Consider the following 11,123-nt stretch of genomic DNA (forward strand, 5'->3'; position numbering starts at 1 on the left):
TACCGAAAGTGTTGCAAATAAGTACCTATCGGAGATAAATATTTTTTCGTACTGTAAAATTAGCCCTTTTCTGGTGTAATTGTTGTAACGATGAGCCTATTTTAAGCATCGGTAAATGTCACGGTATATAACACCTACGGCTGTGTGTTGAATCAAGTTTTCTGTGAGCCAATTGAATGTAACAGAAACAAGAGGCTATTGTGTCGTTGAGGAGTAAAGGCATTATCCTTCTAAAAGTATTCATGCAATGCCGGATGAACTTGGAACGTTTCCCGTGAAGCGCAGTGTACATCCTGGATGCCAATTCATACAGGCTAGGGGCAAGTTGCTCAAACCACAGCTCTTTGGTTTAAGAAGGCGGAATCTACAAACTCTTTACAGTGGTGGAGCATGTTAGGGCTTGGAAGTGAACCCATAGATTTCCATAAAAATATTTTTATTTTTCTCCATAGTGCACACAGAACGCTTATGTATATTCTAAATATTCTAAAGCAGATATTGTATATTTTACCTAACGGTGAAAGAATAGCATGCAACATCATGAGCCTTATTCACAACATGCGCATTGAATGAAAAGTATCTCAAAGTATTAGGATTTCAAAAACGTCATTGTATACGATCCCCTATAATTTATTTCGCCGTGTTGAACAAGCAGGGCGTGTGTATTAGCTGAGTACGGAGCGAACAGGGAAAGTTGCTGATCTCGGCCGAGCGTGGCCGTGAATGCGGGCGCCTTCCCCTTTAAGATGTGACCAGCTAGCGCAGTTCGCGGAGGAAGTATCCGTACAAACCAGCGAAAACTGGACCGAAGGAGAACATAAATAAAGCCTTTCGGTACCCACGTTTACTCACAACGATGCGTGCATATTCCAATTAGCCGTTTTTGGGGAAGCCACTTTTAATAAAACTCGATTAATCGGAAAGGGGGATACTAATGGCTAGCCTGTGCTAGCCACCGACTCACGAAAAGTAACATTTGCCCCTCCGTGTGTAGCGTGTATCCGGTCAGCACTAAAACTGTTCGCCGAGTAAAGATTGTGAGTATTATGCACAATAACTGTTACTGATGTTTAGCTGCTTTATGATATAGCAGGATAAACTTAGGTCGGTAGATACAAGCGGTGGGATTGCATTTGTCGGCCGGGTCTCCAGATCGGTAGCTATTTCCCCTGTGGAGGCGTACAATATCGAAGAATAAAACGTCGTCGAGACAACACAGATTTGTGAAGGTAGGTAGGAATCCGCCCAGAAGTACAGTAACTAATTATCTTCCGTGTTGACATGCGTGCAGTTTGGCAATGGTCTGACCGGAGCTGCCCGTTTTCCAGCAGCCAACATTTAATAATGCAGATACCGTGACCGTCTTTGTGTCTGAAGACGTGACGACCGGGGCCACCTGTACAATTCAGATTAAAACATTTTGCGCTTTTCTCCGTCGTTTTTTAGCTCGCTGCAATCTGACCCAAAGTGATGAATGCTGAAATTGTAATGAATTTGATCCAAAGTGACGAATGATGAATTTCTGCTCTATGAGTAATAGATAAATGTTACTCTAAAACTTTTACAATGCAAGATACAGTCAGTCTTATAATAAACCTGACGCTGTAATTTTTGTCGTTTTGGTCAAGAACAGCTCCCACTCTTGCAGTACTGATGTCAACAACCAGAAAGTCACGAGTTCTGGGATACCTACAATGAAATGTAGTAAATTTACGGACAATGCTTATAATAACATCTATATTGACTGAGTGCTGTTTTCGTTATTTGTATTAAAATAAATTTCCCATACGGTTAAAGTAATGACGGCAATAATTAGAGCAGAACTTGAATAATCCCTTTTCCCTTGCAGCTGCAAAGTAGCATGGAATTGCTGTGTTTTCGGTTACCCGGGCACGGCGATGCCACCCTGCAAAATATGAACTCCCTGCGCACGCGACAGCATTTCTGTGACATCACCATAGTGGCGAGCGACCAGCAGACGTTCAGGGGTCACAAAGTAGTGCTGGCTGCGTGCTCCCCCTTTCTGAGGGACCAGTTTTTGCTGAACCCTTCATCTGAATTGCAGGTACATCAAGGGACATACGGACGCCGTCATGACAAAACGAGCAACTGAAAACCTTCAATGTTAGCAGAAATGATTTGAAATATTGTGTAAATTCCAGAATGATAGCTTGTAAACAATAATATGCAACTGTGTCGTGTGTGTTATTTATGTTAATGAAAATATTGAACTATGTAAGATATATTAATTGTTCATACACAGATTTAATGGATAAATTAGATCTATAAGAGAACTAACAGTGGACCATTTAAACAACAAGACTATTGCATGCAGCACATTACTCGACATTTATGACCCAGTTTAAAAATATTGATATCTGGATTGATTGGAGTTGCTCAGTAAAACTTTTTAGTATCAGGTCCCTGGTTATGTGTTTGCTGTCATGATGCTTCTCGTCCACCAGGTGTCAGTGCTGCACAGTGCCAGCGTAGTGTGTCAGCTGCTTCAGTCATGCTATACCGGTATACTGCAGTTCAGCACCAAAGAAATCGTCAACTACTTAACAGCTGCAAGCTACCTGCAGATGGAGAACGTGGTAGAGAAGTGCCGAGGAGCCCTGAGCCAGTATCTGCAGCCCAGGACCCCCAGTCCTTCTGGGGTTAGTCAAGTTTCATGCTGTGTCCTGTACCAGTTTTTGCTGACACACGTACAGAACATATCTGGTTTAAGCATAGCTGGGCCAAACACTGGTGTACTTCATGATATATCTATAGTCATCTAAATTATGTACTAGTTATTAAGTGCCTGAGAACTTTTTTGTTCACTTTTATTAATTTTTGTTTACTACTAGTATACCCATATTTATTTCTATTTCTCAGACCATAAAACTAGAGGAGAATCAGGCTTTGCCAGATTTCGAAAGTGGCCGACATTCTATGCGCTCCAGATCGCCACCCGCTGGCCAGTCGGGGTCAATGCAGCTTTCTAGCCGCAGAAGCTCCCAGGCCTGTGCTGACGCACACATTCAGACCGGCTCGTGCAAGGATGACACACTTGATGAGAGTGTTTCTGTGCTCAAGGTAGATCTATGTGTGTGTGTTTGCACACATTTGTTTTGGCTTGGTCTGTCATATTAAGCATAGCTTGTGAATTTGCATATAAAAATAAACCAAAAACATCCTTACATTCTCCAGTGTTGTACAGAATAGATATTGTGGTATTTTGTCAGATTTTAAATAATGTAGATCAGGATATAGATACATACATACAAACATACATACATACGGCATTGATCCAGTAGGTTACACATACAAAAGACCACAATGCAAAATAATAATAAAAAGAAGAATAGACAATTATAAGACTAACAATAGTAACAGTAATTAAGGACAATAATAATGATGAAAGTGCAATGTGCAAGGTGATGTGCAAGAAAGATAAATTGTTGCATGCTGTAAATAGTATAATACAATAATACTATAAATACTATAATTCTTCATTGTATTAAGCTAGTGCTAGTGAATCTTCAGTAGTAAATGGAGTTTAAATAGTTTGTCGTTTTTTAAGCGTCTTGCAAACATAAAATCTTCCTCTCTACTTTGTCCCACTGCAGGTAAAACCATCGGGTCCCACAGAGGAGTTTCATGAAGAGGAGGAAAGGGAGGACTATGAAGTATTTCAGGTCTGCATAGAGGAGGACGAAGAGGGAGATGAGGAGAAGCGCAGGGAGGAAGACGATGACGGCGTAGTGTCGCTGGACAACCATTTCCAAGAAACGGTTAGAGGGAAAACTGGTGATGAGGGTGAAGAGGAGATAGCAGAACATGTGGTTGGAAGAATGGAAAGAGAGGGGTACAGAATTTGGAGGAGAAGGCATGGGGAACAGAGGGGTGGTAGGGCAAGAGGGCTTCGCCACAAAAGGCGCAACACCAGCCGCGAAATGGGCTTTTCAGGACCGCATTACCCCGACAACTGGCATATACCAACACCGGATGAGATAATGGGCAGCTTTGGACTGGTCCATTCTGATTTTAACCAAGGGGGGATTAAATCTGCATCAGTGGGGTACATCTCCAGCTGTGACCTGGGGCAAAGTGGAACGGAACAGCTTACGCAGGTTCCATATGGGATCAGTGATGTCCAGGGAGAATCTGTGGTCGAAGAGCAAGGTTTAGGGGACTCACCAGCTCATTTTAGACTTGAGGAAAGCGGCAGAGGTCAGGCCATGGGGCTGACGTCGGCACGGGAAGAGTCCGAGTCTGTGGCAGTGGTGGGGTCCACCTCTTCCAGCGGGGGCCCTATTTCCTGCGACCCCTGCGGACTCACGTTTCCCTCAGCGGAGTCCCTTACCCTGCACGCCCGCTCCGTCCACCCCCTCTTTGTCTGCCCACGCTGTGGCAAGCAGTTCAACCACGCCAGTAACCTCAACAGGCACATGGCCATCCACCGGGGCACCAAATCGCACCGCTGCCACCTGTGCCACAAGACCTTCACACAGAAGTCAACGCTGTGCGACCACATGAACCTGCACAGCGGCGAGCGGCCGCACCGCTGCTCCTACTGCCACGTGCGCTTCGCCCACAAACCTGCCCTGCGACGCCATCTAAAGGAGCAACACGGAAAGACCACTGCCCAGAATTGTATGGAGGCCCAGAGGGAGAGGGACAGGGAGAGAGATGAAGGGGGGGTCTGACAGAGGGGTTGTTTCTGGTTCATTCTCTTGCTGGGTGCTCGCTTTAAAGCTCTGATATGGCGAGATTGGACTTCTGAGGAGGGCTGTGAGCGAAGCAACAATATGGAGAATTCGGATTGAAAAGGGGGCTTTTGGTGAGGAAAGGAGCTGAAGGGGTAGAGAAAGAGGACATGCTTTGGTCCTGTTACTCCTCCTGCGATTAGAAGGGATATTTCTAGTATGACTTCTTTAGATCAGAGATAATTATTTAGTTCCATTGGTCTTGATGGTGTTCTTTCACAATCAGGCCAAACTCAGTGCCCGGGTGCCATTTGTGCAAGAATCTCAGCTGGGTTGGGAACAGACAGAAGTTCAACCCACATTCGAACTTTGCTTGTGGAGAACCGATCTGTTTCAACTCCAGGACATTATCCGATAGTACAGCGGTGTCCAGTCCAGAAAGACTGTTGGGAGTGTGTGTTTATGCTGCAACTCCCTAATTAGATTAGTAATTGGAGGACTGATTGGCTGAAGAGTCCTAACACCTGGCGTGAACAGCTGAGCTAAAGGTTACGGATAAGATTGCCCACCCTGAGATAGTAGAACCTGTGATGTTGGCCAAAGGTTGTAGATGGTTCCTGTTTGCCTTTTTATCTGTGATGTACAGTTAGGGGCTGGTTTTTAAGAAGGTTTAATGCCGTTGTTTTAGTTTAGGTAAAGCACGTTAAAAATGTTACAGTGTGTCACTTCTGTAATCAGTAACCTTAACAGAATTTGGTAAAATGAACACTGAAAAGTACATGGAGTAATCTACTGTAAAATTACTGTTACCTTCGTGTCCTGTTTCCCCAGTACAGTTTGTCCATGTTTCATTGTTACTAAAATGATCATATTCATGTTTGAAACATCTACAGGTCATTTCTCTTGTTGTTGCAAACAGCTATATTTTTCATGTCTAATATGAACATTAAAACAATTTTGTTTTTTACATAGTGTGATGTGTATGAATTAATAGGGGAAAAGCATGGCACTGTGTCCATTTATCTATATAATGCCTGGCACAATATTTATGTGTGGAATTATTACCAGCATCCACATTTAAATGAGAGAAGAATAACATACCAGGGCCCTTCCCATCAAAAATGATTCACTTTATGTCTGTACTGATAAACCAAATATGTGAAAATTGGGGAAAGGAAATGGCAGATTCTGTCCCTAGGAAAAAAGGAGAGATAGGGAGAGAGCACTCCACCTGATTTCACAGCCTAAATAATGTGACTCCCTGAACAATGGATGAAGGGACAGAGGACAGCCTAATAACCTAGTGGATTTATAATCTGAAGAATTAGGGTTTAAATAATGTAGGAGCCTTGTGGCATACTAATGAAGAGAAAAGGTCAGGTTTGGGATGATTTGTTTTCAGTTTATTGACTTTGCCATAAAGGGGAAAATGGAATATAACATAAAATAAAATAAAGTATAATACAGGAGGCTGGCACTTTAGTATGAAAGAACAAAATTAACTGGGATATAGTTATGAGGCCAGGATGTTGGTAACTAGGGGGAAGGGTGAAAATGTGTGATGGGGGACGGAACTGAATTTCCTTAATTGTTTATTCGTCAATTTCAGTGTGATATTACAATGTGAATATAAGCACCAAAGTCCTTCATAAACATTATCTTTATTATCCTTTTGCAAAACCAATCCATGGTCGCACATAAAAAAAGATTCTACAGACAAAATATTTCCTCCCAAGTGTCTCAAAAGATCCACCTGATACAGAGAAGAACGTGGCTTCATGGAACTGAACAAAAATTTGACTAGAAATAAGACAAGCAGCTACAGGTCCGAAATACGGCAACACCGGACCTACTTTACAAGCACTATTGTGAGACGTCAGCTCTGGACTGGAGTCGTCTGTTGGCACCTCAGAGAAAGTCTTCGCTGTACACAACCTGATTTCGCTTGTCCCTGTACGAGCCCTTTGCACTGTTCTGGACAGCTGGAGGGCATAAGAAGGAAGGATGACCTCAGACACTGCATGCAGCATTAGTAGGTAAATGTGCATTTTATAAACACTGAGCACGCGGACAACACGGGCTTTCTGCGGCGGGTACCTAGAGATGCCCAGGGTGACTTTCCCGTGGCAGCCTCAAGCATGGGCTGCTTCCGGGCGATGCTGACTTTGATCGAGGTGTCGCCCACGGTGGTGCCGTTCAGCTGACATGGGAAGGGAGAGAGAGGAAGGTGAAGTGTGGACGGGGTCTTGGGGTCAGTGGGCGGGGCATTGGGATGAGTGATACTGACCTCGGCGACAGCCTGGTCTGCTGCCTCCATCTTTTCAAACGTAATGAATGCGCAGCTGGAAAGGAACAGCGGTTGAGGCATGGAAGAGGCTAAGAAACCAGAAGCAGAATCATGATATACGTTCCTGGCTAAACATCACTATATATTGCCAAGATGGAGATGACTCCGTAGCCTTCAGGGACGTGGTATATGGCATATATACCCTGGTATATATACCCTGACCTAGACCATGGATGCTCCCCGTCCGATGAGGTTCTGTCCAGGCACTGTGCTGCTTTTGCAGATGACTGGTTTCCATCAGGTGGCATGGTGGTGCAGTGGTTAGCACTGTTGCCTCACACCTCTGGGACCCGGGTTTGAGTCTCCGCCTGGGTTACACGTGTGTGGAGTTTGCATGTTCTCCCCATGTCGTCGTGGGGTTTCCTCCGGGTACTCCGGTTTACATGTGTGTGGAGTTTGCATGTTCTCCCCATGTCGTCGTGGGGTTTCCTCCGGGTACTCCGGTTTACATGTGTGTGGAGTTTGCATGTTCTCCCCATGTCGTCGTGGGGTTTCCTCCGGGTACTCCGGTTTACATGTGTGTGGAGTTTGCATGTTCTCCCCATGTCGTCGTGGGGTTTCCTCCGGGTACTCCGGTTTCCCCCCACAGTCCAAAAACATGCTGAGGCTAATTGGAGTTGCTAAATTGCCCATAATGGTGCATGTGTGAGTGAATGGTGTGTGAGTGTGCCCTGCGATGGGCTGGCCCCCCATCCTGGGTTGTTCCCTGCCTCATGCCCATTGCTTCCGGGATAGGCTCCGGACCCCCTGTGACCCAGTAGGATAAGCAGTTTGGAAAATGGATGGATGGATGGATGGTTTGCATCATACTTGCGGGGGGAGTCCATGGACAGGTCGATGATGTTGCCATGCTCCGAGAAGGCAGTCCGCAGGCTGTCCTCCACCAGGCCAGCACCGTACACATAGACTGTGTTCCCCTTCCTCACGCCTCTCCGCTCTGGGTACGAGTCTGACCCTGGTCACGAAAAAAAGCACATTTTTTGCTATTTGCTTTGAGGCTACATAGTCTGGCAAACAAACAGTAGTAAGACAGTAATGAAAGCGAGGGAACAACTCACGCCGAAAGGGAGCTTCCCTGTCCCTGTCTCTATCCCTGTCTCTGTCCCGGTCACGGTCCCGCTCTCGGTCCCTGTCTCTGCTTCTGTCTCTGTCTCGGTCACGGTCCCTGCCCCGGTCACGATCTCTGTCTCGATCGCGATCACGTTCACGATCGCGGTCCTTCTCCCTGTCCCGGTCCATCTCCCGATCGCGGTCCTTCTCCCTGTCCCGGTCCATCTCCCGATCGCGGTCTCTCTCAGCCTCACGGCTTGAGAAAGACGAGCTGCCTCCATCTTCTTCGTCACGGGAACGATCAGCGGAGGTGACGAAGCTACGGGGAGACAACGTTAGCCAAGTAAGCACAGGAATACAACACACACACACACATTAAGGCACCCATTCCTTTGCCTTGTTTTTAGTGTCTGCTTACCTCTCATAGAGGGATTTTCTGTGGCTTCGTTTTCCAGACTGGAGATAAAAGCCCAGGCAGAAGAGGTGAGTGTTAGCAAAACAGACAGTCTGTCTGCCCCCACAACTACCCAACTCCTTGTCCTGAAGACCACTGTGAGTAAGTAGACAGGTTAACCCAGCAATTACTTCCTGGTACGAATTTTACTTGGGGCGCTGACCAGCATTAAAGTCTCATTTACAAATCCTGAAATACTACACTAGCTTTCCCTACGAGGGGGTACCTCTGGTAGCTCCTCATCTGTGGAGACACTTCTTTGAAAAGGGAGGAAGGCTGGGGCAGGGCCTTTCTCTGGATCCTGTGAACAACGAACAAGAACCAGGCATCACATTCCCCTAAATAAGTGTATGTATTTCAGTTGCCAGAAAGGTAATTTAAAGGCATAACGATCGGTTTGTCGCTGTGCGACACGCGTTACCTTCAGCTTTCCCTCGAGTGTACGTGAACGTTTAAAGCCAGAGTTCTTATTCTCTGACTTGATGGCACTTATGGCCCCAGACTTGATTAGCATCTTGGCTTGTTCTGTGGCCGTTGCAGTGTCCAGCACAGGCTGGTCAGACAGGGCTGAGGGGGCGGAGACAGAGACGTACATATGAAGTAGAAATCAGGTCAGTGGCTTCAGATATTGACTTCAAAACCAGGCCTAGACACTGATTTTCCACCCCTGAACAATATCACTTTTGCATTTCTTGTTCAGAAGTTATTTTTTTACTGAAAGACAGTCAGCTTGATCAACAGAAACAACAATCTGCAAGCTGCTAGTAGTACTACTAGCGGTACTGAAGAAGCTCACTGATATTAGATTGGTGAGGTATCTGTGAAGTGTTTTTGATGGATGTAAGGACACCACAAAAATCATCTGGAGGACCACACAATGAAAACGGAGGAATTGATAAAAGCTGACAGAAGAGAGAAAATGCAATAGAGTTGGGGAGAGAGAGAAAGAGAAAGAGGGCGCGAGAGAGAGTGCAAGAGAGTTAGCGAGAGAGAGAGAGAGAGAGAGAGCACTAGAGAGTGAGAGGGTGCGAGGGAGAGCACGAGAGAGAGAGAGAGAGAGAGAGAGAGAGAGAGAGAGAGAGAGAGCGCTACAGGATGCTGACGAGCAAAGCGAAGCAGCAGACAGGGTACGGAGGGTGCTGGTGTCTTACTGCGCTTGAGCCCTCCCTGGCTTGCCTGGCTGGTGGAGCTTTGCTTCTTCAAAGCCAAAAGAGCTTTTTTCTAAAGAGATAAAAAATAACAGAGGGGACGACAACAACATGACTAATTTACTATTATTATCATTTCATCATAGATGCTTTTGTGCTAAAGTAAAAGGGGAAAAACAAAGTAAAACTGAGCTGGAAAGAATAAAAAGCTAAATGTTAATGACATCACAGTTTTAGAAAGTTATATAATGCATTGCTTATACTCACTTTATTACATTCCTGAAATATATATAAGGACAATTAAGTGACTTGTGAAAGACAATTATTTGCACTGACATAGTAAGTTGTGTATGAAGGACCCATTACTGAACAGCTTTGTGCGAGATATCATGACAAGTGATGAACTAGATGAGAGATCAGACCTTTTTCTTCAGTTTGGCATACTTCTTCTGCAGAGCTTCCTCTTCTTCTGTCAAGGAACTGGGAAACACAACCATGTTGCCCTAGTGGAAAAAAAATACATTTAAAAACATCGTCTTGGACACATGGAAACACATTCGCCTACAGATTTCAAAACTGGCAGGTTAAAAACTAATTTTAACAACTACCGATGTATGCACCAAGCACAACAACGAATAGGCTACACTTCTATCGTTCGTGAACAAATTCTGCTTTTAATTGAAGGGAAATGATCGTTGATTTTGTTCACCATACACTTTCGCCACTCACTGGTCTAATAAAATACATGTGTGTATGGAAGAGTAATACTACTATTAACATCAAATATAATCAATACAATTTCATTTAATTAACATTAATCTTTTCACAAGAGAACCCCCAGCAGCGAAAAATATTAAAAGGAAAGTGAACGAATCAGTGAACTCAGACGAATTGATTTACCGAAACAATCATTCCTGTCTCTAGCAATAATTTGCGATTTAATTAACATTAAAACATGGCATGGGAATTATTTTTATAGGATAAATTATTTCACTTGCACACGTTAGTCAAGCAGACATTACTTTCTTATTAGCCAACACCATCCGAAGCATCAGGACCACCCAATACCAAGCAGAAACCGCCACCTGGACACTTAGTGATATACACCTACATATACAAAAAAATCCCGTAAAAATCCAATTAGCGGAAACATCATTAGTTTCGGTTCCGTGGTAATTCATATACCTCTTTGATATTGAAATTTATTTACCTCAGACTTGCAGCAGCTCGCTACACTACCACAACACTGGCGCAGAATATGACGCGCACCCTGGGAGAGACTAAGTACAAAGAATGGAGGGGGGGAGTTGGATATTTCAGTTCTACTACAACAAAGACTTGTTACAATAAAACCAAGCCATATGTTAAAACATATTATATTCCATTTATTAAGGATAATCCCAATAAGTTAAACATCAGCTAACAAGTAA

At 44.5% G+C, this 11,123-nt stretch overlaps 2 protein-coding genes across 7 annotated transcripts; one reads left to right on the forward strand and one right to left on the reverse strand.

The window, feature by feature from the left end:
* The first annotated feature begins 658 nt into the window (after positions 1 to 658).
* Positions 659 to 5,661, forward strand: LOC125719403 (zinc finger and BTB domain-containing protein 12-like). Of its 4 annotated transcripts, none has more exons than XM_048994137.1 (5): positions 664 to 1,037; positions 1,850 to 2,065; positions 2,466 to 2,660; positions 2,881 to 3,081; positions 3,615 to 5,661. In XM_048994137.1, exons 2-5 carry the CDS (start codon positions 1,862 to 1,864, stop codon positions 4,692 to 4,694), a joined length of 1,680 nt encoding a protein of 559 aa, XP_048850094.1. In that variant the 5' UTR covers positions 664 to 1,037; positions 1,850 to 1,861; the 3' UTR covers positions 4,695 to 5,661. The 4 variants fall into 4 exon arrangements, with proteins under 4 accessions (XP_048850097.1, XP_048850094.1, XP_048850095.1 ...); XM_048994138.1 differs by having other exon boundaries at positions 664 to 834; XM_048994136.1 differs by having other exon boundaries at positions 667 to 1,229.
* A 675-nt stretch (positions 5,662 to 6,336) lies between these two features.
* nelfe (negative elongation factor complex member E) lies at positions 6,337 to 10,962 on the reverse strand. 3 transcript variants are annotated; one of them, XM_048994262.1, is made up of 11 exons: positions 10,904 to 10,962; positions 10,116 to 10,196; positions 9,697 to 9,766; positions 8,967 to 9,112; positions 8,772 to 8,846; positions 8,510 to 8,547; positions 8,100 to 8,410; positions 7,852 to 7,996; positions 6,982 to 7,036; positions 6,792 to 6,894; positions 6,337 to 6,676 (listed from the first exon to the last, which is right to left on the reverse strand). In XM_048994262.1, exons 2-11 carry the CDS (start codon positions 10,188 to 10,190, stop codon positions 6,603 to 6,605), a joined length of 1,092 nt encoding a protein of 363 aa, XP_048850219.1. In that variant the 5' UTR covers positions 10,191 to 10,196; positions 10,904 to 10,962; the 3' UTR covers positions 6,337 to 6,602. The 3 variants fall into 3 exon arrangements, with proteins under 3 accessions (XP_048850219.1, XP_048850220.1, XP_048850217.1); XM_048994263.1 differs by having other exon boundaries at positions 10,879 to 10,928; XM_048994260.1 differs by lacking the exon at positions 10,904 to 10,962 and adding an exon at positions 10,716 to 10,817.
* Positions 10,963 to 11,123: the final 161 nt, after the last annotated feature.

Source organism: Brienomyrus brachyistius, chromosome 23 (assembly GCF_023856365.1).
Source record: "Brienomyrus brachyistius isolate T26 chromosome 23, BBRACH_0.4, whole genome shotgun sequence".
In the NCBI taxonomy this organism is placed as follows: domain Eukaryota; kingdom Metazoa; phylum Chordata; class Actinopteri; order Osteoglossiformes; family Mormyridae; genus Brienomyrus; species Brienomyrus brachyistius.